The sequence below is a fragment of the Zerene cesonia genome, unplaced genomic scaffold (genome assembly GCF_012273895.1).
Source record: "Zerene cesonia ecotype Mississippi unplaced genomic scaffold, Zerene_cesonia_1.1 Zces_u004, whole genome shotgun sequence".
NCBI lineage: Eukaryota > Metazoa > Arthropoda > Insecta > Lepidoptera > Pieridae > Zerene > Zerene cesonia.
The window spans coordinates 2426741-2452573 of NW_024045134.1; the positions used below are offsets into that span (position 1 = coordinate 2426741).

Sequence of the window (25833 nt, forward strand, 5' to 3'; positions counted from 1 at the left end):
TAAAAAATAAATATACAAATACTGAAGAAATGTTTCTTGTGCCGTGATTTAGTGAGCATTAACGAATTTCAGTGTTAACTCTGCTATGATTGCCTACTAGCTATCGCCCGTGGGTTTGTTCATATTTTATATATATGCTAAGTAAATTTAATTTTTACTTTTACAGCATTCATATGCTTTAAAAATGAGAATCTTTTGGGTTCGTGTCCCGCCTCGGGATATTTTTTTTTATTCATTAAATATTTCTAATGATATAACTTAACTTTTGAAAATACTAAGTACAGACAATCAATTATGAAGCATTAAGCTAATATTAATATGAAAATGTTTTCAAATTTAAATTCAAATATTTTATATCATGAATATGGCTAAAATTATAATAGTCCCTCAAAATTAAAATTGTCAGGCATCTATTTCACGATACCAAAAAGTCCAAAGTTTAAGGAAAACATAATCGATATGGCAAAACGGTCTATGGCTGCCACTGGCTGATTAAAATTGTCAAAATAGAGGACAAATAATTCGATATGAACAAAGTGTGGGGTTGAGGTACTATTGATTCAATAAAGTATAACAAATTAATATAAAACTTGTAGACTAGTCGCTACCAATGAATTGGATTTATTTGCAGTATTAACATTATATCTATAAGCCCTTTTAATTTTGAAATAAGAATTTACGCATTTGACCAATGGTAGCTTAGTGCTAGGACCGAGGTATTCAATCGAAAAGTCGGGAGTTTGTGCAAAAAAAAACATTTTTTTTTTAATTTTCTTCACATAGACAAACATATACTCATAGACGCGAACATATCTGCATATTGTCTTCATCACCGCTGTTCTAATCGGTGATGGAAAACATAGTAAGGCAACAGGCAACAATTAAAAGTTCCATGACATGTGCCAACCCGCACTTGACCAGCGTGGTGCATCATGGCCTGAACCCTCATAGCAGGCTCGTATCTCAGCAGTGGAAACACACGGGCTGATGATAACTTCGTAATTTTCACACGGGATTTAAAAAAAATACATGTATTCTCTAAATGTTTAAAAATCGCATAAAAAAAAACAAAAAAATATTCTTCTAGAATTTTTAATGTCTTCTTTCATAGGACAAATAGTTTGTTGTCAAATAAAATTGTAAACAACTATTATATACGTAATAAATAATTAAACTTTTTGTAATCACTAAGTACTAAAAACTAGTTTTAAAATAAGTTTAAATTTCTATCCAATTTGTATATAATACTTAAATGTTTGGGAATTTATGCGTATACATGACTCAGGAGCTATTTTAACATGTTTTTTTTTGTATAAAAGATTTCTATAAATGGTTTTCAGGAGAGAAACAGCTGCCATCTTTAAATTAACTTGGAATTAAGAATTGTCTTAAATAACTACATAGATAATATGCTTATATTTTAACATACTTCAACACCGACATTTTACGTATTTTAACAGCCAGACGCTAGAAGTAAAAAAGTGAATTTTTCGTTTGTTTGTGTGTGTTCACTCGCATTTATTATATAACTTTTTTAGGTTATTTAAATATTTAACATTTATTTTTTCTTTTCCTAGCGAAAATAATCGAACAGACCCAAAAATTAAAATTCAAATAAACTTTGTACAGCCGTTCTTTAGTTAGGGGGCGTCCATAAATTACGTGAGATGTTTAGTAAGGGAGGGAGAGGGTTAAGGAAAATCTCACCAAATCTCACCCTGGAGGACAGGGGAGTCAAAAAAATCCGGAAATGGGTTATACCGGGTCAATGTACGAAATACTTCGCAGTTTGCCGGTCGCCGAGGTACTTTCTAGTACGACTTCTTACATGTACATAAATTATGTTTAAATTAACAATAAAATGATTTGATGAATAATGTTAGACGAAAAATGTATCCTTTCATATATAGGTTTTACCCGCGGCACGGGTTAAATTCTCCTTTTTTATCATACATCTATTAATAAAACCTCTTCAAAATCTGTTGCGTAATTACTTACTTTGATTTATAGTTTATACTATGTAGTGATGATTATCATATCATAGCACAATCTTTTGTGTTCATAAAAATTGTAAATAAGTAGTTATATCATTTATTAAGTGTTTTAATATATTCTTCCTATGTATAATGAAATAAACTATTAAAAACATGAATGCATTTAATTGTCTCATAATTTCGTCATTTAAGATCATTTATGTTTTGTGTTAAGGTTGTGAATGTAAGAAATAAAAAATATTTGGATGTTTCTTGAGTTTTTTTTTATTTCCTATCTGAGATTCAGGCTCTGAACGCGTGATCATGTTTTGGTGCGGGTTTTTTTTGCAAGACCATGTGAATCTTGGGTAAGTAGTGGACCCAGCGTTCTTAAATATTTGAATATTTTATTGGTCTTATATTAACTTGGTAACTTTAAAAAGTTCGTAAAGGTAACAACACTAAATGTTGTTTTCAACCAAATCTATTCAGGAGTTTTGACGCCAAGATGGAACAAACAAACTTCCATTTTTATAATAATAGTAGGAATTTAATCAATTTTTAATATAATAATACGGATCCTAATACCTGCCGTACAAATAGGTACATATCTATAATGGTAAAACTTATTTGTACCGACTTCAAAATCATTGTTACCTCATAACCTTTTAAGGGGTGGATTACGATTTTGACGATTTTTATTATATTCAAAGCTGTTACTGTGCTAAACTTGTTATATGATTCAATTCAAATTTAGACGAGTTCTGTCAATTTTGGAGGCGGTTTAGTTTCTTTGTTAAAAATAATTAATCGATGATCAAAATAGGTCTTGAAATCTTCGATGACATCAGCACGGATTTGTGGCGTAATCGTCTTCGTAATTAAATCGACAATCATTGTGAAAGTTTTCGTAGTATTTTCAATTTCGTGGATAATGATAACTGCATTTATATTGATTTTGGATTATATTATCATTATCAGCCCATATAATATGTTCCCATTGCTGGGACACACGTCGTATGAGGGTTCTGGCGTTCAGGCCATAAGACACCACGCTGGCCAAGTGCGGGTTGGCAGATGTCACATCATAGAAATTTGAAGTTAATAGATAAACTCATGAAATTATTCTATTGTGACCAATCCTTGATAAGTGTACAAAGTTTGATTTAATTCTGTGAGTTTGAAGTGGGTCAAAATCTAGTATAAAGAAGTCGATTATTTACAAACATACAGGTCAAGTTAATGTAAGCGTGTTAAAAAGAGAAAGTTTTCAATGTATCGTATATAATCTATACCAATAACAAATGTGAAATTTCAAATGTTTGAAAGCAAAAATATGAAGAATTCATGTAAATGTTGTTGAACGGATTTGATAATACTTGTTATAGATAGCTCTTAGTATAGATTTGTACATAGGCACATTGAGACAGATTTTGCCAGTAAGTGTCATTAAAATACACATTTCAGCTAGGTACCGTTATAATTTATCGGATATTATCCATTTGTGTGAGAAATTTATGAGTTGTGTACAAAAATTCAATATTTCTTATAATAATTTATAACATTTCACACATTATTTAATATTTCACGTCTAAAAACAAACAACCAAGTAACACTATATTCTTACAAAAGGCAAGAATTTAACAAATCCAGTCTCACAACATCTTAATCGTCAAAATGCACTGTAAAATTATTTGGAAAAGTTAAAAACGCGTTCGGCATTGAAACAATTAAAATTTAAAACTAATTCAAAGACGAGAAATACATATATGTGGGATAAAAAGTACGACTGTGTGCAATGAAGAGAGTGTCATTGGATAGACCTTTAAAAATCAGATAGAGGTTTCTAAATAGGCTTTCATTTTTAAATAAATATTTCAAGAGATAAAAGCATCTTAAGTCTACAAAATGTTATGGTGTCTCTTCTTCGAAAAGCAATGAAAAGCATTACCCTCCTTCTGACGCAATCGGGCAATAATTACGTCATATATTTTAGGTTTGTATTATAAACGAGAATGTTTGTTTGTTTTTGTTACCTATTGTTAAGAAGGAGCAACAGACTGACGTAATGTTTTCGTAGATGATAGAGCAGAGACTGCAGGATTGGATGTAATAGGCTATTCTTAAGTATTTAACATGCTTTTATTAACTTCATTTGTATGTTTGTAAGTAACCGACTCTTTGAGACTCGATTTTACCCACTTTTATTGGACAAGGACCGGAGATATTACTTATAAAAAAGATTCGTGATTTTGCCTTACCATACTAACTAGGGTCGCCACGCCGTCGCGATTTTAATCAAAGAGTTTGTATAATATGATTTTAATGTCTTTACGTATACTCTGTCTATATCACAGATAACATAATATCTGTACTACTAGTCCACATAATCTGTTATTCTGTATACGAGCAAGCGATACAAGAAAGTTGTCAGACCAAACCATTTATTTAAGTAATGTTTTACCATACCAAAAGTTTTGGTGAGGGTGATATAGAATTAGAGAGTAAGAAATTACATATTATAATTATCGACAGAAAAAAGAAATTACCTTCGAAGCTCGTACTACTAATAACTATATTGTGAAGTACACACGGGCAAAGTCACAGTTGGTAAACTAGTTTCTGTCAAGCCGTATGATTTTAATTAATAAATATAACGTAAACTATACATTTCATTCATTTGATATTATAAATTCGTAAATTTTAAATCAATTTAATCATATTAAAATTCTTTGATGATTTTTTTATATCTTCGTCAACAATGGGGCTGGTGGGTCGTAATACGGGTAAGGGCTACCACCGCCCATGAATATTTGCAGAGGCGTAAGGTCGTTTGCAGGTCTTACGTCAATGAACAATGGATTGCCGACTGGGATACAGAATTAACGAGAGAAATAAAGAAAACGAGTGGGAAGGAAAAGGAAAAGGAAACGGTCCTCCAGTTCCCCGAATGAAATACAACAATATTCGCATGCTATTATTTCAAGCTGGTTTTCTGTGGGGGTGCGGTACTTTCCCGGTACGAGCTGGCCCAATTCATGCCGAAGCTTGCGACTCCCATTTAAAAATCATAGACAAAAAGTCTTACAACATTATTCAACTTTTGTGCAAGGGGCAAACCTTTCATTTAATCAATACATTTAAAATATCTCATGTATGGTGTTTGTTTTCTTTAATTTTGTGTATATTCGGTAACGAATAATGTCTGAGTATCGGTCGTAAATGGTAATCTATTATTGATATCACCTAGTGATAATGTTGTCGATAGGATTAGTGGAGCATTTCTTTAGTTACTAGTTTATACATAAAATTTTCTGCATTAAATATAAAACGTTATAATGATGTTATATAGAAATGGAACAGAAACTATATAATAAAGATTCAGATGTCAAATTTCAGTCACATAACATAAAGCCTTACTTTACAAGTAAAGTTATTGTCAAATTATGTAGACATCACGCGTTATTTTGCGAAATTAATTAAAATAAAATTAGGCCCCATAGATTACACGAGATCTGACTTGAGATGATTAACGACTTTCACAAATAACTTTCGATTTGATATTGTGTCGTTATATTATACTAGCTGCGCCCCGCGGTTTCACCCACGTAAGTCCGTATCCCGTAGGATATCGGGATAAAAAGTTGCCTGTATGTTATTCTAGTTGTCAGGCTGTCTACGTAACAAATTTTATTGCTATTGGTTCAGTAGTTTTTGCGTGAAAGAGCAACAAACACACACACATCCTTACAAACTTTCGAATTTATAATATTAGTAGGATACTAGCTAGTTAAGCGACCGGTGATTACTTTCTACTGTATTTAAACATTATGTAACACACTTGGTTGACCGTAGCAATGTCAATGTTGCTGTATTTCTATATATAGGTTACATACAAACATATAAACATACAAACAAACAGGTGACGCTTATAAAAGCGTTTTATAAGGTCTTTAGTCTTAAGTCCTTACCTGCTACGAGTTTATACGTATTACAAATAAATTTTGAATTTTCGATTGATTAATTTTAATGTTATATTACATATGTACCACATTTCAGTAATGTTATAGTTCACATGTAGTTATCTGTGGTTCGCATCATACTAATATGATAACGATACACGCGAATGTTTGTATAATTGTATGGATGTTTATTTGTCCCTCTTCCACCTGTAAACAGCTGATCGGATTATATGAAACTAGCTGCACGCCGTTCGAGTTGTCATTTATCTTAATTGAAATAACAAAAACTATTCTATCTTTTAAGTGGGATCAAACTGCACATGGTGTGCAAGTTTGATTAAAATCGTTTGAGTAGTTTATGAGTCCATCCATTTATACATATATGTTAGAATTTGATACAGATATCCGAGTCTGGTTTAGCACCAAGGCTAACTTTTTATCCGGACGCCGCGCGTTCTCTTTAACACCATCTATCGTATTATGTTATGTGTAGTATCATCATAGAACTTCATTATAAATAAGAATCAAGTTTGTAGGAATTTTAATAATACGTTTCAGTTGTTTTACATTCGAATATGATGAGATCATGATCGGTAAGACGTGTTTGTGTGATAACGAACGATAAAGTAATAATTTTCGTAATAAAAATGTGTAGTTAAAAAAATCATTGCTCGAAGCGTGATCGTGGTCTTTTACTCTATCCGATTTTAAACTTAAACTTGAATATAACACTCAATTTGTACATGTCAAGCAATAAGGGATAAGTGAACAGACTAATTATAATTAGATTTAATAAAAACTTTTTTGAATAACTATTTACAGACGACAGTTATTTCAATCCTGGATTTAAGAATAAAACACCCAATTAGTAGGTGCCATACAATTCTTACTTAATATTTTTAGCGACTTTGGTACAGTGGCTAAAACGAAGTGTCAAAAATCCTGGGTTCTATTCCCAGTAGGGCACAATACATATCTCGGACTGGCAGAACACAAAACGAGCCTACTTGTCTATAGAGAACAAACCGATCAGAGATAACTGATAGATCGGCCCCATACCCCAGTATTTGCAAAGTGCGACAATACGAAACCCGTTCTAGAATATAATTATATTAAAGAAATATTTCCCGCCCCCTGTGGGATTACCCCGATCAAAACTATCCTATGTTCTTTTAGGATATCAAACTTTATCTGTACCAAATTTTACCCAGATCAATTCAATGGTTTAGGGGTGAAGAAGAGACAGACAGAGTCTGTCTGACTATATTTCTGTTTTTCATGTATTCTGTGACCCAGTCAAATCGTGTAAAGTGGTACGCTCCCAAGAGCGAAGGCTAACATTTAGTCACATAAAATAATATTAGTTATATCTTTAGTTATCGATAATTTATCAATTAATACGTGAACGCTACTGTTAACAATTCATGACGTGTGAGTGTATCACTGTAGTGAAATTGATGACGAAACGCGAAGAAAGCAATTCATTATTCATATTTCGTGTTCAGTCGCTCAGTCCGCGTTCAACCATCGAGCGGAGCGCACGTCATGGACAATAATGTCGTTTCGTAGACTCCTAACAGCGATGCGATCCGCCCGGGACGCCATACACCGCGGCGCCCCGATGGCCGATGGAGTCCTAAAGTCCTTATTAAGTGTGGTGGTTATTTGTTGCATCGCAGTATCCTCCCCGCAGGCGGCGTCTGCGAAACCCTTTACCTTCAGTCTACCGGCGAGCTGGTCTCTTGCAGGTAGATTTCAACTTATTAAATTACTCTATAAATACAGTTAAACGGATTTTAAACAGGTAATTTATAAACAAACAGGTGTAACGGATTTTTTTATGCGCTGCCACGGATGATTTGTTAAATAGCTTTTATTCATGAATAAATACGTGAATAATTGCGTACCGATTTAATTAATTGTTAAAAGACATAAAATAATTGAAATCAATTTGTTTTATGATATAAGAATCCATATAGATTCAGTTATCAATGTAATTGTCGCAGTATTACATAAAATATAACTTTCGGCATTGGATGTTTAAAAGTTGGCTCCGATTTCAAATATCTGAACAAAGTTTGTAGAAATTCACTTAATTAAAAATAATAATTTTTAGTGAAATTTAAAAAAAGTGAAGAAAAAAATCACGTTAATATATATGAATATTTAATTTATTAACATTAAATAAATAAATTAAATATTCACATTATCATTAATTATAAAATTTATGATTATATATATGTATAAAACTATTGCTGTTCGTTAGCCTCGAGAATGGCTGAGCCGATATTGATAATTTTAGTTTCAATGTATTCATAATAGTCCAGGGAAGGTTTCAAAGATAAAAAGGTATGTATCAAACAATATGACCGCCTCTTTGGCACAGTGGTTAACGCGTGAGCGTAGATCCGAGAGGTCCTGGGTTCGATTCCCGGTGGGGACGCACAATAAAAAAAAAAAACGTCTCGGTCTGGCAGGACACAGAAGGCTGATCACCTACTTGTCCATAAAAAAATCGATCAGTGAAACAGATGTATATCATCTGCCCCATACCCCAGTACACGGGGACAGTAACACGGGACTTCACTTTTCAAACAATATGTTTATGGCATTGCGGAGTTCGCTAGTAGGTCAGCTAGTTTTTTAACTATCCACTTAAACCCTTACATAAGCTTTACCTACATGTTTGTACATAACCCCCTCGATATTAACCCACTTTACACGGGCAAATTTAATTCACACTTTGAACAAGCATCGGTTAATTTCATAAGTGTATTGAGATAGCTAGGATTTTTTTTTTTTACATATACTCTGTATAAGTGCAAGTGAGATAATTGAGTTAATTCTATAAAATGCATGTTTTCTATTTAAAACACAAATTATTTACCTTATTTGGCCACTTACAATCCCAATTTAAACGTGACTGTCAGATCGGTTAAATTACTTTTGCAATATTAATATGTACAAAAAAACCGTTTTCTTAAAATAGTTTAAAAATAACCATGAATGCTTTTTAAAATAATTTGACATTTACTTACATTCATTTCTTGTTACCGCGGAAGAAACCAAAACAAACAAGTGCTTAAAACCATTTAAAAGTTTATTAACTTTTAATAAACTTTAAAATAAAGTAAAGTAAAGGCGCCAAATTGTAAAACCAGAAGTTCACCCCTATTCAAGAAGTCTACAAAAGTCCACACGAACAATCTTGAAATACACGAGAAATAATTTAAATTTTTATTATTAAGCGCCAAATTTTTAAACTAGATCACCTATCTCTACTTCATAATACCAAATACAGAATTTCTCAATCTTAGGTAAACTCTAGTATCTTAAAAGCTAAAATATCTAATCAGAAAATTTCTAGGACTTATTAATAGTGTCTAGATCCAAATAAAAACCAAACTTCGAAGCCCATTCAGGATAAATAAGAAAGGAAAATTATAGGCTCCAGGCAGTATTAGATTTAGATCTATAATCAATAAAAATACAAACAAAAATCTTCAAAATAACTATCAAAACAATTTGCAGGTCTCGTCGGCAGCGTTGGCGCCAGATCCGACAACGCGATCAGCAAGGACCCCGGGGTGAAGCCGTACTCCGGGAGGCGGGTGGCCAACGACACCCTCCGTATGATATACTTCCACGACCAGACTGTGGCGGTCGTGGAACTTGGGGAGGATAAGCTGCTACTGAACTGCGAGCTGATTGAGACCTAGTGAGTCATGTTGATATGGTTTTGTGCTTTTAATACTAGCGTTATGTTTGTCTATTTGTAGCATCATAATTCTTATATGTTATAGTATCGTATCTATATTACTAAGTGTAAATATCTAATAGGCCATTTTTTACGATATTGGTAAGGCACAAGGAAGGTTCTTATGGAGAGTAAGCCATGAGTGATGCAGAGACGGACCGCTGGTTATTAAAAAAATAATACTTTATTACAATACGGGCTGAACTGGTTACAATGTTACCTTGATATTTTAAGGGACGAGGCTTATTTGTCCAAAAATTGAAGCTAAAACCGTCCCCTTAGATTAGACTTCCAAAAATAATAATTATAAAAAAAAAAACTTAGCGAAAAATTAATAAAGCTACTCATCTATTTGAAATCAGTGCTTACCAATCCAAGTAGACAGTAGATAGGTGTGAAATATGAAGATAGTATCCATCTATTTACTACCATTAGACTTGGCTGCTGATTTTGAAATTCGGTTAAAAAACAATAAAACAGGCAAATAAACAAAAAACGTACGTGTTTCATATAGCATTTTGCGTAGAAGATTAAAATACTCCACTGTACACCAATAATTACTAATTACTGCCGTAAGCCAAATAAACCAGCTTCCAAATTATATATTATGCAGTCAGGATTAAATCATTCTCCAAATATTGACATCATGTAATGTGAAAGTATATCGCATCATTACATAACACACAAAAACCAGCTTCTGCTGTGATGTCACGTGAGAGAGATGAGGTGGGGTCATGTTTGAAGCTGGGTCACATCTACACTAAGATTATGAAGCTGACGAGTTTATATGATTGTTTGTTTGAACATACTTAACTTAGGAAAGTTCGAATTAAACATTATATTTTATTGAGGAAGGCTATAAGCTTAATAAATTCACGGTATAACTCAAAATTTTAAACATTGAGATATTTAAGAACCGACTATTATTATAAATACGAAAATAACTCTGTTTTTTTTGTTCTTTCTCGTGCCTAAACTACTGTATCGAATTAGATGAAATTTGGTACAGATATAGATTGAGACTCTAGTAAGAACACAGTTTTTATTCCGGACATACCACTGGAATGGAAACTATGCAGAGAAACCCCGAGACTATCTATTTTTTCTTTACAACGCGAGCAAAGCCACGGCCGGAAAACTAGCGTTCAATAAGGATTGTTTATTAAAACTTTTACAAAATTGTTGTTTTGAGAAGTTGCCGTAGGTCAAAAAGTATTATGTAACTCATTAAGTTTTTGCCCCATTGGCCAACAGATACGTATAGAATCAGTGGAATAATGTCAGCCAAATAATTCATCATCATCATCATCATCATCACCATCATCATCATCATCATCATCATCATCACTACATAGTATAAAACAAAGTCGCTTTCTCTGTCCCTATGTCGCTATGTATGCTTATATCTTTAAAACTACGCATTTTGATGGGGTTTCTTTTATAGATGGAGAAATTAAAGAGGAAGGTTTATATGTATAATAACATCTATAAAACTACTGCAAATTTAACGCGTGCGAAGCTGCAGGCAAAAGCTAGTTTTTAAATAAATAGTACCCGCATTGCGGAAGCTCTATTGTGGCGCAAAATCGCATCTTATAAATCTCAGGCTTTGCTGAGGCATCTTTATCGACCGGTACAAACTATTTGGCAACTGAGATCATAAATTAGCCGACTCCACAATAAAATATGAGCCTTTTCGATATGGTCATAGGGTTCAAAAACGAACGCACGTCTACCGGATTTCAGATGCATCTGAACGATCGTCCCGTTGAGATATCTTCCTATATCATCCATTGAATCACACTAATATTATAAATGTGACAGTTTGTTTATTTGGATGTTTGCCCATCAATCACGCTGAAACTACTGAACGGATTTTGATGCAATTTGGTATACAGACAGGGTATGAGCTGACTTGGGTTATAAAACAAGAATCTTGATATCCTGGCGTAGCCGGGACGAGCATCAAGTAGCCTATAATTATGTCTTTCTTGCTTTTTTATTCTAAATCCAGCTTATTTAGTATCAAAAACAAGTAAATCGTATGCCGGATTAGCTCACCACAAGGGAGGAGAGGGGATTTTATTTGCCCTGCCAGATTTACATTTAGATTTTATACAAGTCTACAATTAGGACCTCATGATGACTTCCGGTTAGCTTATTATAATTGGCTCAGTATGCTATGTAAAGTTTGGGGCATGACTGAGGGGATTCCTGACCGAGGAGGTCTTAGTGGTTACCAATCCCACATGATTTCCTCCTCATCACCACAAAAAGGAGATTCTACCCCCTAACCACAAAAAAAATATAACTAGAGTTAAGATTACACTAAAGTCTAGATTACATTATCTAATTCATGCTAAAACCATTAATTAATCAAGCAATACTCCAAATTAATTTGATAATTAGTATTTAATTACCGTTGCTTATTGGATATAATTGTGCTTAATTGGAAATCTTAATTAGGATACAATACAGCTTAAATTATTATTAATTTTCGATCTATGTATAAAAAATAAGTTAACATTATTTTTTCTTTACTTATAAGTCTTTTCATGTCTAAACTATTATTATAAAGCTGAAGAGTATCTTTGTTTGTTTGCTTGCTTGCTTGGTTGAACGCGTTAGTCTCAGAAACTACTGGTCCGATTTGAATTCTATCAGTGTTAGATAGCCCATTTATTGAGGAAGGTTTTATATATATTATATGTACCACGGGCGAAGCATGGCGGATCGCTAGTTTCATATATAAAAAGATCCATTATTAAAAGTGATTAGCTAAAGAAAGGGTATATTTTTCAACCGACTTCATAAAAAGGAGCAGCTTACCAATCCGACTTTTTTTGTTATAATTATTTCATAACTAACACAATACTGTTTTTTGTTATTTGAAAGCTGGTGCCTGTCATATGTTCCCAAAAAAATTGGTATAATTCTAAAAATTTGAAACCAGATCTATTTTATGTGAAAAACTAGGTGTTCGCCCCGGCTTCGCTCGTGGTACATTTCCGGTGTAAAGTATCTTATAGAACTCGTGAATAATGTAGCTTTCTTTTGGTGAAAGAAATTTCAAAATCGGACCAGTAGTTTCATAGTTTTTCGGGTACAAAGCAAAAAAAAAAAATTCCTCTATTATTATTAGTATAGATAATGATTTATGTTTTACATTCGTAGCAATACATGGTGCCGGTAATATCGATTAAGTTCGTTTCCATTGCAAAACTGATATATAATATAATATATTAATTTAATTTAATATGTTATTTACAATTAAATAATAATGAACATATTTAAAAAGAACCACACTATAACGATAGAATCAACTAAATTGTCTTAATTGCTTGTATATAGAGGTAGAGGCCCGTTTCCTTTTCCTCACCCGTCCCAGTCCATTCCTTCTTTCCAGTCGTTAACCCATTCCTTTTCCCTTATCCCAAAAAAGCGGGCAGCGCATTCGCAGAGGCCTTACCTTTGCGAATGTTCATGGGCGGTGCTGATCGTTTACCATCAGGCGAACCACCAGCTCAGTTGCCCGCTATGACATAAAAAAAAAAAATATTTTGTTATTTCAAAAGTTTACATGAATTAGAAAAAAGAAATAATCTTAGTTTGAGTTTAAGTAACACAGTCAACCCACCAACACCTCAAGTAACCTGGCAAAGTGAGTGGTCTAGTAAACCAAGGACAGGCTGAATTATTTAGATGTTTGCCGTTTGCTAACTTCGTGTTAACTGTACGTGCATCGTTCATAAATAAACAGATAACGATTAATGTAGATTGTTATAAGTTATAACGCATTAAACATATATGTCACGATGCTATGATAGTACAACGATTAAAATTCAGTAAAAATGTATGTAAATGTTTACAAACATTGAAAAAGATGTGTGTAAATTTAATTCTATTTTCATTTAAAAAAATAAATGAATTTGTTGTCGCATATTTTGTAAGTCCTAATATTATACATGCGAAAGTTTGTAAGGATGTGTGTGTGTTTGTTGCTCTTTCACGCAAAAACTACTGAACCGATTGCAATGAAATTTGGTACGTAGACAGCTGGACCACTGGAATGACATATAGGCAACTTTTTATTCCGATATTCCTACAGGATGCGGACTTACGCGGGTAAAACCGCGGGGCGCAGCTAGTGTAATATAATATTATGATATGTAGAGGTGAAAGGTCGCGTATTAGATTAGCCTGTAATTAGCGATGGAAACCTAGAGTCATAATTCCATTTCGATTTGATTAATTGAAGATTTTCGTAATAAATATCAAGCGCAGTACTTGTATTACGTATAGTATTGAATATAGAAGCTATACTAAAAGTCTAGTAGTACTAGAAGTAAGTAAATTGTACGAAGAAGTCCTCAAGCTATGCATTTGAAACATTAAGAGCAACTTGCGCAGGTAAGTACACGGTGATACTCAGCTTGCTGCAGTTAAAGAAATACGTGAAGTATGCAATATAAGACTTCTTATGAAATTAATTAAATATGGTAAAAAAACAAATCTTTGCTTCTCATACAAAAACATATATTAACGGTCATATTGCAGTTTAAGTAGGAGTCGATTAATCAAGAAACATTTAACACTAATTGTTATAAGATAATTAGGCAATACCATCTGCGTAACTTAATAACCTGATTGCGCGAAGGAAATCACACGATATAATTATCGAATTAACTACCGTATGCCACGCAGAAACAACAACCAAATTATGAGCAAAATATGCACCATAACACACATGTTTAGATGTAAAAACATTCGTAAGTGATTGTTTCCATTGTCCATAAACATTAAAACAAAACGTTATGTCCAGTGCACGCGATGTATTGTCATTAGCTAGTAAATGAATTCGCTTAACAACGTCGCGTGAGCATAAATAGCTTATATCATAGACGTTATGAAATATCATGTCGATTTTCAGTAGAACATCCGTCGTCAGTTGCCTAGATAAGATAAGTCTAAGGACCTAAAACAGAACCTTGGTGGAACCGTGTTAGTTTATATGAATTTTAGTAAAACATTAACTTGAACTGAAAAGATTGTAGCCCTTTATACACAGTATTTTTGAAATCTCATTATTGATATTATCTGAACGAATATAGATAACAAATTTTAATTTTGAATTGTTATTGCCATTAGGAGACAAGGATGAACGTCGTGTAGACCGATTACCTAATGTATAGTTCGTTATGAAGCAATGAGTCATATGCATTGCGCATTGATAAAGGACCTCAGTAGATTTATGGCACAGACAACAGGAAGGCCAGGGGTAAGGTTATAGAGCGTTTAGAGTGGGCAATCATCAAGTTTAACGTAAATTATTAATTGACTGGATTAGGGCGAAGGAAACGTGATCCTAATGGAATTTTTATAGCAATATTGAAGGTTTATAGTTTTTCACAACACTATGTATAATTTTTCTATAAATTGTCAATTATAAAAAGCATCAAGACTGCTTTAAGGAGTACTTCTGCAGACTTATTTAGTAGCGGTTTTGCTGTGTCGTTAAACGAATTAAAGTTGTCAAGTTTATTTGATTTGCAATCTATTTTTGCTCTAATTTCATCCATATCCGTTTGGTTGTCCCGCTGCCAAATATATGTCAATTATTTCTCAAAAACCAATATATTTATAACACCAGTAGAGCCTTCGAAATAAAGAAACCAAATAAAAATACAATTAGGTTAATTTTGACCTCTCTACGCTGACAGAAGTTGCTAAAAAACGCTTTTATGGCTTATTAGAAAATATATTTCCAGAAACTACCGTCTCACCTCGCGCATATAATATTTGAGACCTCACATCGCACTACAGTACGCTAAGCAGTTCCCTCCGGCCCCTCCCTCCAGCCTCCATTGAACGCATCCCGAATCTCGAGATAAATCAAGTTTATTTATTGATGATTTGTGACAGTAAATGGTATTTGTCGTTTGTCCAATTGGACTTGCTAAATTTAAACCAAATGTAAAATCTACTTTCTTCTATATCTGATGAGATATTCTTTCTTCTATATGTAAATTTGGTCATCTGACGATTCCTTGAAAATGTGATCCATGGAAATGTACATTCTAAAGAGTAAATTTTCTGTTGTTAGTCATCTACAAACATTAATGTAGGACAGGTTCAGAAATATGTGTGAAAGTGAAGTTCCGTGTCCCCCTAGTGGGGTATGGGGCAGATGATATGCCGTATGTAGGTGATCAGCCTTCTGTGTCCCGCCATACCGAGACATTATTTTGTGAGTCCCCAGAAATTAAACCCAGGACCCCTCGGTTCTATTCTCACATGTTAACCACTATACCAAGGAGGCGATTTCAGTAAAATGGTTTGAGGTATTATTCAATCTATTTCATATATCACTAACACTAGTTTTCCAACCGCGCTTACCAGCACATAGTCTTAGGTAAACCTGCCTACCTATGCTATGTCTTTTCTCAGGTCTCGAACTATATTTGTACAAATTTTCATCTAAGTCGGCTCAGCGGCTTAGGTGTGAAGAAGAGTAACTTTCACATTTATAATACTAGTAGGAATTGTTTTTACGTATAAAGTTCTCATGTGCTAATATTTGCCAGTTGATTTATGACAACTTCGTTTATGTGATTCGATTTCAGCCCATTCAAGTTTAATTTCCGGCTTATAACCTTTGACTTTCATCGTCTCATCTATCTTCATATTAATGTTCATCCATTTCAATTCATTTATGAAAATGTATAACAATGACTTTCATATAAATAGTATTAGCACAGTCGAATAATACAGTCGTTCATAGAATACGTTTAGACAGGAGGACAAGGGGCGAGACGTGGGAGCAAGCCCGAGCTACATACGCCATGTTGTTAGCAGTTTGGGACGCTATTTAGGGGCTGCCACGCACGTTTTTTAAATTAGTTCCCATAATTACTATATTATTTACTATTATTATGTAATTCTCAACCAAAATAATATTCTGTTGTTCAAGAAACTGATTACCTTGTCGCAGAGAAAACAAAAATTGCTATGATTGAGTTCTGACAATCGCGACGTTTTTCGCCTTTTGCTACTATGTAGATCAAAAGCGTTGTACTATTGTACGATTTACTAGCTGCGCCCCGCGGTTTCACCCGCGTAAGCCCGTATCCCGTAGGAATATCGGGATAAAAAGTTGCATATATGTTATTCCAGTTGTCCAGCTCTCTACGTACCAAATTTCATTGCAATCGGTTCAGTAGTTCTTGCGTGAAAGAGCAACAAACACACACTCCTTACAAACTTTCGCATTTATAATATTAGTAGGATTTATATATGATTTATTTATACTGTGCTATGACTATCAATACAGTGGCCTCGAGTTTTATTCATAGTAACATCACAAAATTCACAGACCAGCATCTCATTAGTGGCAACCATTCGATAATCCAAGTTATGCATATAATCTCGAAATCCAGTTACATTTCGCATTGTGATCGAGCGCCATTCACGTACAATAAGCACTTGGCTTCGCAGAAGTACATAATAGCCTGACCTGATACTTTAATGGCGCGAATCACAATCCTGTTGGCGCACGTTTTGTCCTGCTTGGGTTTAGGGTTCCACTTGTTATAGAGGCATCTTGGCGCATTGGTTACTAGTTATCATGTGAGCATGATAATAGAGATGACCGCCTCTTTCGTACAGTGGTTAACGCGTGAGCGTAGAACCGAGGGGTCCTGGGTTCAGTTCCCAGTGGGGACGACACACTGAACACAGACACAAAAGGCTGATCACCTACTTGTCCGTAAAGAAAATCGATCAGTGAAACAGATGTACATCAGGTGCCACATACCCCACTAGGGGACACGGGACTTCACTTATGATAATAGAGAAGTCTCTGCGTTCGATACCCGGCTATGACAAAAGGTAGTTTTATAAGGCATGGAGGTGTACGGAGGTTGGCCCGATTGTATTGAATATTCTAACTGATGTAAAACCACTCGCACCATAGTACAGTCGTATCTTTACCATGAATAATGTAAATTAACGAATTATTTACTTTCATAAATACTGGACTGAGCTACAAAAGGTTACTGAATATTAAAGTAAATTTTCGAAACATAAAGTCGCTTTTAATTATTTGTATCCTGATTGATTTAAATATACATAGAATTATATTATCATTTTTAAGGAAAAAACATTTGTGTTTTTGTATGTATCACCGATTTCAGAAATTGTTTCGCCATTAGGAAGATGCATCTTTCATTAAAATTAGGCAATTGTGTATATATATATATATATATTATATAGCCGTGGTATATATATATATACCACGGGCAAAACTAAGGCGAATAGTTAGTATTGAATACATTTCCTAAATACAACTCATAATTCACAATGCATTTGAAGGTGATATTCCAGTTGGCGTAACTCGCGTCGATATCAATATATATTTCATCTAAAATTGATTTTTAGCATCAGAACTTTCTAGGTGTACCTAAGTGTGACGGTCATGCTAAGTAAATAGCACGTGTTATATTAATTGAATGGGCACTTTCCATTGGCTTAACTTGAACATGAATAAGTTAATGGTGGCTTTACAGCGTTTACAAAATAATAACACAATAGCTTTCCCCACTTAAAGAAAGTCAATGTGACTACATTATTATCTTAAACTATTCTCTTACCTTCTCATAGTAGGTGGAAATATAAGAATGACTAATTATACTCCCCGGTTTCGCTCGTGCTCAAAACAACGCACATACGCGTTCATGCGAATTGACTCTGTGTCTTCAACTGGGTGCTGTTGGTAGCTGTGAAAGCGTTATAAACAAATTGATAAACATTTTCCCTTTATAAAATAAGCATGGGTACTAGATATATTCACGGATAATTAAGTTAAATGATCTTTATGGCATGTATATGCAACAGAGAGTATATCCACTGCAGTAGTAATGAATAAAAAAAAATTAAATTACCGTTTATAATAAGTAGGTACCACAGGCGAAGCCGGGGCGGATTACTATATGATCAACATACTATCTTTCTATATATATTTGTAACATTTGTGTGAATTATTAGACCAGTAATTTATTCTTTTCTCCATTGTACCAATCCAGGATTTTGACAGTATTTCAAGTCTTTATAAAGACTCCAGTTCCATGTCTTCCAACTTCCAGCACTGAACCTCGAACCCCTCTGGACATAGCGTAATAGCAGTAATCAACCCAGATGTCAGGGTCTAGACTCTAGAGGGTGCATCGCATTACACTGACCTATATTCCTTTCATGTATTTTTAGTTAGTTTTTCCGTTATAAAAATAGAGTTCGCTTGCATGGAGTTTCGTCTCATTAAAAGCGAATTACTTATAGAAGTGCGAATACTGGGCTGGATGAAAAGCAACCTTAGGCAGTCTGAATTAAAGTCCATTTGTAGTAATTCAGTATTGAATATGAAAAACTTAACAAAAGAAATATATTTAAATCGAAGCGGCATTCGAATTTGTGTTTTTTTCTTTTAAGTAGACATTCATGGCATAGCTATGTTCATTTTATTAAAAAAAAACTAAAATGAAAAGAAGTATTGCTATTTCTATCTAGATAAAACATTCATAGGGTTATTTTGATACGTTCTACTGAAAGCAAAATTGTTTGTCAAAAAAAAAAAAAAATACAAAAATTTAATTTGCGAAAAATGTCCTCAAAATGTTTCGGAAACTTTCCAGAAAGGTCTAGACTTGATATAATGTGACGCTAGACGTGTGGGGAGAGGCAAGGGAGGGGCGCGATCAATGATTCAATCATTGAACAATTGCCGCATCGGAATCTGCGCAAGAGTGGCTTTATGCGTATGACAAATATAGTTAAAAAAAAAATAAAAAAACACAGATCAACTAAATTTTTTCACATATTTTTATACCTTCCTTAATAAGTGTACAAATTTTGTATTTAATCTGTCCGCTTAAACTTTTAAACTGTATCAAAATCGAGTCTACAGAGACAGTTACATACAAACGTTACGATGATATCAACGACACCTCGTTCCACCAATTTTATAAACGCGAAAGTTTGTAAGTATGGATGGATGGAAACAGCTTGTTGTATCTAAATACAGGCTAGGCTTCTTTTTAACCAAGTACAACGCGAGTGACGCCGTGGGTTACAGCTAGTATATCATAATCACATTAGCGTTTTGAGATGTAGGGCGCGCATAAGTGACGATATACACATTACAAATTCAAAGATGGAAAAGCATTACCCTTCATCTATCACAGTCGGGTAACGAGTGCTTTTTGAGCCTTCCACGTGCTAATATTGCGCTAGTATTAAAATTTATATCCGGACAGTGTTGTAACTAAAAAAAAAGAGTATTACCCGTTGTGGAACGTAAAAAGGATGCCAGCGTACAAATACGGATGTATAGTAATAATGGCTCTATCTTTATGTATAAATGTATAATTATTTTGGTACCGTAGTCAGTAATTGAATTGTGATGTAAAATTTTCCTAATTATTTCTTTCAACTTGAATATTTATTTGGCAATGTATTTGTATATAGAAGGAAACAATGAGATCATAATTTTAAAATATATGTATAAATTACATGTCACATTGTCCGCGATGGACTCCGAAACTACTCAACCAATTTTAATCAAATTTCCAGATCATGTGTAGTTTTGATCCAGCTTAAAAGATAGGACAGTTTATATTATTTCAATTACCATAAATTACTACCCACGCGGAGCCGGGGCGTGCAGCTAGTAAAATATATAAACTTCGGGAAGTGTACACAGAGTATACAGTTATATTTGAGTGGTTACAAGTAGCATTAAATCCTATTTCATTATTATAACCATAAGTAGACACATATTATAACAATACTAATCTTAAATCTGTTCTATAGTTAAACCCTTCACTGCTCGACAAAGACAAATGCCTCCCTTAAGGATTATTATTATTAGATATTAGTTTGAGTTACAGAAATGGGAAATGTTAAATTATTGTATTTAAATAGGAAAACATCATAACCGTATCTAGCAACACACTCAACAATCTGTCATCAAATGACGTTTTATAAGATGGCGGCATCAGTTCTGAATACGCGCCAAAAGATTCGTTAAAATACATAGATTTTTAGAATTTTTAAGCGGCCCATCGAAATAGTTTTATTACATTAAAATTAGTTCACGTTCAATATATATTCATTCACTTTCAATATGCAAACATTGAAATTCATTCACTTTCAATATTGCTTCCTATTTGGTGCCCTATTGCATGAACCATCCAACATCGTCCTCGGGCGACATCCATTGCGTCAAATAACACGTGATGTACATACAGTCAACCATACTAATGAACTGTCATCGAGGCCCGCGATAGAGGTGTTTGTTTTTTTACGAAATTTTAAATGATGCTAAGATTATCCTTACTTCTACTAGTAAAGGCCTTCTGAGATTGATGATTTTTGTTAAAAAAAAAATTGATGATGTATGGAAGCGCAAAACGGGAACCCATTATTAAGACTTCGCTGTCCGTCTGTCTGTGTAAATTGACGTTATAATTACGAAGTGTGTTCATACGAACATAGTGTTTTTTTTTGCCAACCAGCTATTCATGCGGGGATGGCCTAATGTTACTTAGTGAGGCTTCCTACCGATAATAGATTTGACAATCCATCGATTATAAAAATCATCGATTTATTAGCTTATATTGAAATTTACAAACATAACTTTTTTGTATCTTAAACGCTGCTTTTAAGTGCAAATAAATAACAGATTTCATTGAACTGAAGATCTTTTCATCGCTCCAAGTACAAATAGACGTCTACTGAGATTAGTTAGTTAATTTTCGTAAGAATAAGTGATCAGGCGAGGTAGTCGAACTAAATCTAGCTCAAGGATGGGTACCTACTGTACCTATTGACCTGTAATTATTAAGAAGTTTTTACCCGATTGCGCAAGACGGAGGGTTATGGTTTTCAAGAATGTAATTTGTTTTTTGTTCCAATTAGACATGTTGATAAAAAGTGAGACGTTCTTGGCGCCAAAAAATTTTTTGAATGTAGAAATAGCTTTTAATTACTTTTCGTCAGTATATTAGCTTTACCTTTGCTTATCCTGTATGTTTGTATGTAACCGACTCCTTTAGATTATGACCCACTTCAAACGGGCAGATTTAATTCAATATTGTACACTTAAAACACGAATTTCTATCCTGATACGGATCGCGGGTTTTGATGTAACCTTTTATTTGCCTATTTATTAAATACAGATTGCGGATGTTGCCACATTTACAGAAAAATGTCGCAATGGTCAAACATTTAATTACATTAGAAATTTCTAAACGCACACATGTGACAATATTAGTGTCGCGACTTTCTAATAATCTAAGAGCGCGTTGATAAAACGCTCTAGTTATCTATACTAATGAAAAAATGTGAAATTCTGTATGTCATCTGTTTTTGCGTTTTATACGCGTGTATTGGTTTTATTATAAAATAGTTTATTTATCGTATTTGTGATGAATCTGTTTATCTACTATATAAAAATAAGTCGGGTTTTCCTTCCTGACGCTATAACTTCAGAACGCACGAAGCTATTTCCACGGTTTTGCATTCGTTGGAAAGGTCTCGGGCTCCGTGAGGTTTATAGCAAAGAAAATTGGCGAAACGGAGTTCGCCGGGTTTGCTAGTCTATGTATGTAGTATGTTAGAGTAGTACGTAGTAGTGTAGTAGATGCTAATAATTTTTTCTTTCTACTGTTTAGAAATTTATTTATTATTTAGTATATGGACATTATGGACCGGGTTATAATACTAAAATAAATATAATAATGTGTTTTCAAGTGTAATCCTAGTATTTTCTTGTGTTTGATTTTACGCGAGTATTATAATTTAGAAATTAAAGACTAAAACGGATTATAAACGCGATTTATTCATTATATTATGTTACATGTAACATCTCAGTCTCCCCGTGACAACGCTCGCTGGAAAGTGTTCGAAACGTCGGGTTAATAATATAATGAATAAATCGCGTTTAAAATCCGTTTAAAAGTCTTTAATTTCTAAAACTCTAATCCTATGAAGTATATTAAGTGTACTATGTACTGTGAACACTCGATTTTTGCAATATCGCAGTAGGTAATTCAAATAACTAATTATGATAATGGGCATAAACACGATGTAGAAAATTTCTTCCTTTATAAAGTACTAGCTGCACCCCGCGGTTTCACATATATAGTAGTAGGATTCCTCCAAAAAATTACAATGTGTAAAAAATTCAATAACTAGTAGACTTTTAAAGCTATATAGATATGTACATCTTTTATAAAATTATAATAATAATCACTTACAAGTGAATAATATTAGTTGTAAATAAAAAAATAATTTATTTTACCGAAACTAATTAAGTACTTCGCTGGATGTCAATAAGGTGAAAATTTCAAATAGAATAACATATAATTAAAAATATTATGCCATTCATAGTTCATGTCAAAGTTTAAGGGAATACTAATAATTATCCCATACATAATTCATTAGTGTATCTTTGTTTAAAGTCTTACATAGCCGAAAAAACATCTCAGTTAGGCAATAACCAAGCACTGGTTTACATAATACATGCAATATGCAAATATTATGCGTGTTTCGTAGATAAATATTGTTTAACTTGTGTTTTTATTTAGTAATCGTGTTAGGATGTTTAGATTTGCAGGTTTCGTAATAAATTTCGTGGGGCTTAGTTATCCTTCTAATATTATAAATGCGAAAGTTTGTCAGGATGTGTGTGTGTTTGTTGCTCTTTCACGTAAAAACTGCTGAACCGATTGCACTGAAATTTGATAGCTGGACAACAGGAATAATACATAGGCAACTTTTTATCACGATATTCCTACGGGACACGGACTTACGCGGGTGAAACCGCGGGCCGCAGCTAGTTACGTATATATATTACCTACGTATTAAAAGTAAAATTTAAAGGATTGGGAAAGAGCAACTACAGAGTTTCTTGCCGGTTTTTTCTGTAGAAACTGCCTTCCGAACCGGTGGTTAATGTTTAAACTGTTATGACAATTCGAATATGCTTCTATATAAAGGATAATTGAATAAATAGATGTTTTAGTTTGAAATATTTCCAAACAACAAATAATGGTTCCAAAAAACTATCCTGTGGTTCTTAACAACATTCCATGGGTTCCCATATCACATCTTTTGTTATTGAATAAATGAGAATGACATTAAGATGGAAAACGCAGCCAGCGCCCCGACTATATGCAGTGTCGTAGCTAGGGGGATAAGGGCCCTGGTGCATGGGGAAAGTATCGGGCCCTCCTCCCCTCTTTCCGCCTTCCTCCCCTCTTTCAAAGCTGAGGTTACAGGGCCCCCTGAGCTCCGGGGCCCTGGTGCACTGCACCACCTGGCCCTATGATAGCTACGCCACTGACTATATGAAAAGAAAATCCACTATAAGGTCTGTCGTTATAAATCAATATTTATTTTCGTTAATTATTTAATATACCATTTTTTTGTATTTTGTCTTATGTGTGTATATTAGATATATTTATGTATTATTTAAAAGTTATATTTGCTTTGTTTACACCTCCAAAATAACACTTTCTCAGCATTTCCCTACATCACAGGTTGTCTGGTAGAGATCACTTGTTAGTGATAAGACCGCCTTTTGTACAATAATCCTATTGTTGCTGTGTTTCTTTTGTATTGTTTTTCTTGGTGTACATTAAACTTACTTACTTACTCCCGTGGCGCTGAAACCCCGAAATGGGTCTTGGCCTTCGAGACGAGAACTCTCCATCAATCCCGGTCCTGCGCGGTTTCTTGCCAATTGTTTGCTAGTAACACGCGCAGGTCCGCCTCAACTCGATCGCGCCAGCGATCCTTAGGTCGTCCAACCGCGTCGACCCGATGGTCGGCCCAAGTATGCTCTCTTTATTCCTCTTTCCTCACCCATTCGTTCTACATGACCAAGCCAACGGAGGCGTTGTGCTTTTATTTCTCCAAGCATATTTGGCTCGGTCATGAGTTGTTCCAGTTCGGCATTCTTTCGGATTCTCCAGCTACCGTCCTGTCGTCTGGTAGGACCAAAGATCTTTCTAAGAAGCTTTCTTTCGGTGTCTAGAAGGTTGCGCTCTTCATTCTGGGTTAGTCTTCTAAGCAAAAGTACCAAATTGCGGATTTACAAAACAGTTATAAGACCTATACTGACATATGGATGGATGTACATGTACAGTTAATCATTATTATTATTAATAAGGTGTAAAAGTGGATGTAAGACGCGAAGTGCTAGCTGCTAAGCAATTGCCTCGCATTGTAGTTCAGTGGGTCAGCCTTCGTTACAGCAAAACAAAGCCATATCGATTTTATTGATTTAATACACGACGAACGTGCGTTTATTATTTATGAGGTTATTTGTAAATTTTCATTGTTATATTCAAAGATTATTTACAAATATATAGGATATTATCTTTATTTGAATCGTCTTTGGCATGTTATTGATGCATATTTTATGAAAATTCGGTCAAGCGCGAGTCGGGTTTGCGACAATAAATGCTTACGAATAAGCTAAAGAGCAACTGTAAAAAAAATGGTCATCCATCCAATTGATGGTCGCGCCAATCGCCGCTTAACCTCGATTATGCGGAAATGCATTCTTATGTCAAAAAAATGTCAACTGTCTAACTATCACCATGAGATACAGCCCTATATTTTTGAGTGCATAACTCTAAAAACCACATTAAATTAAATTATAAGCTATAATTTGACTAAATCTAGTCTAAACTAATATTATAAACAGGAAACATTTGTGTTTTTATGTGTATGTTTGTAATGTTTTCACGCAAAAACTACTGAACCGAGTACAAAAATTCTATAACCATCTTCCTCATTTGAACATCGTTTTTGTTTAGATTTACTTTGCACGTTTATTATATTTATGGCAGACTAGTTGATCGCCCCGGATTTGCATGTGTTACATGTATAGCCTATGTCACTCAGTGATGTTGCAGCTTTCTAATGGTGAAAGATTTCTTTGAAATCAATCCAATGGTTTTTGCGTAAAAACGTTACAAACATACAAAAACACAAAATTTTCCTCACCCGCGTAAGTGCGTATCCCATACGAATATCGGGATAAAAAGTTGCCTATATGTTATTCCAGTTGTCCAGCTGT

At 34.0% G+C, this 25833-nt stretch overlaps 1 protein-coding gene across 1 annotated transcript in view; it reads left to right on the forward strand.

The window, feature by feature from the left end:
* The first annotated feature begins 7437 nt into the window (after positions 1–7437).
* LOC119838663 overlaps positions 7438–25833 on the forward strand; it is a 26638-nt gene continuing 8242 nt past the window's right edge. The window contains exons 1-2 of the mRNA XM_038364728.1: positions 7438–7683; positions 9467–9653. Coding sequence (XP_038220656.1) covers positions 7491–7683; positions 9467–9653 — 380 coding nt within the window. The 5' untranslated portion in view covers positions 7438–7490. The remainder of the gene's footprint in view (positions 7684–9466; positions 9654–25833) is intronic.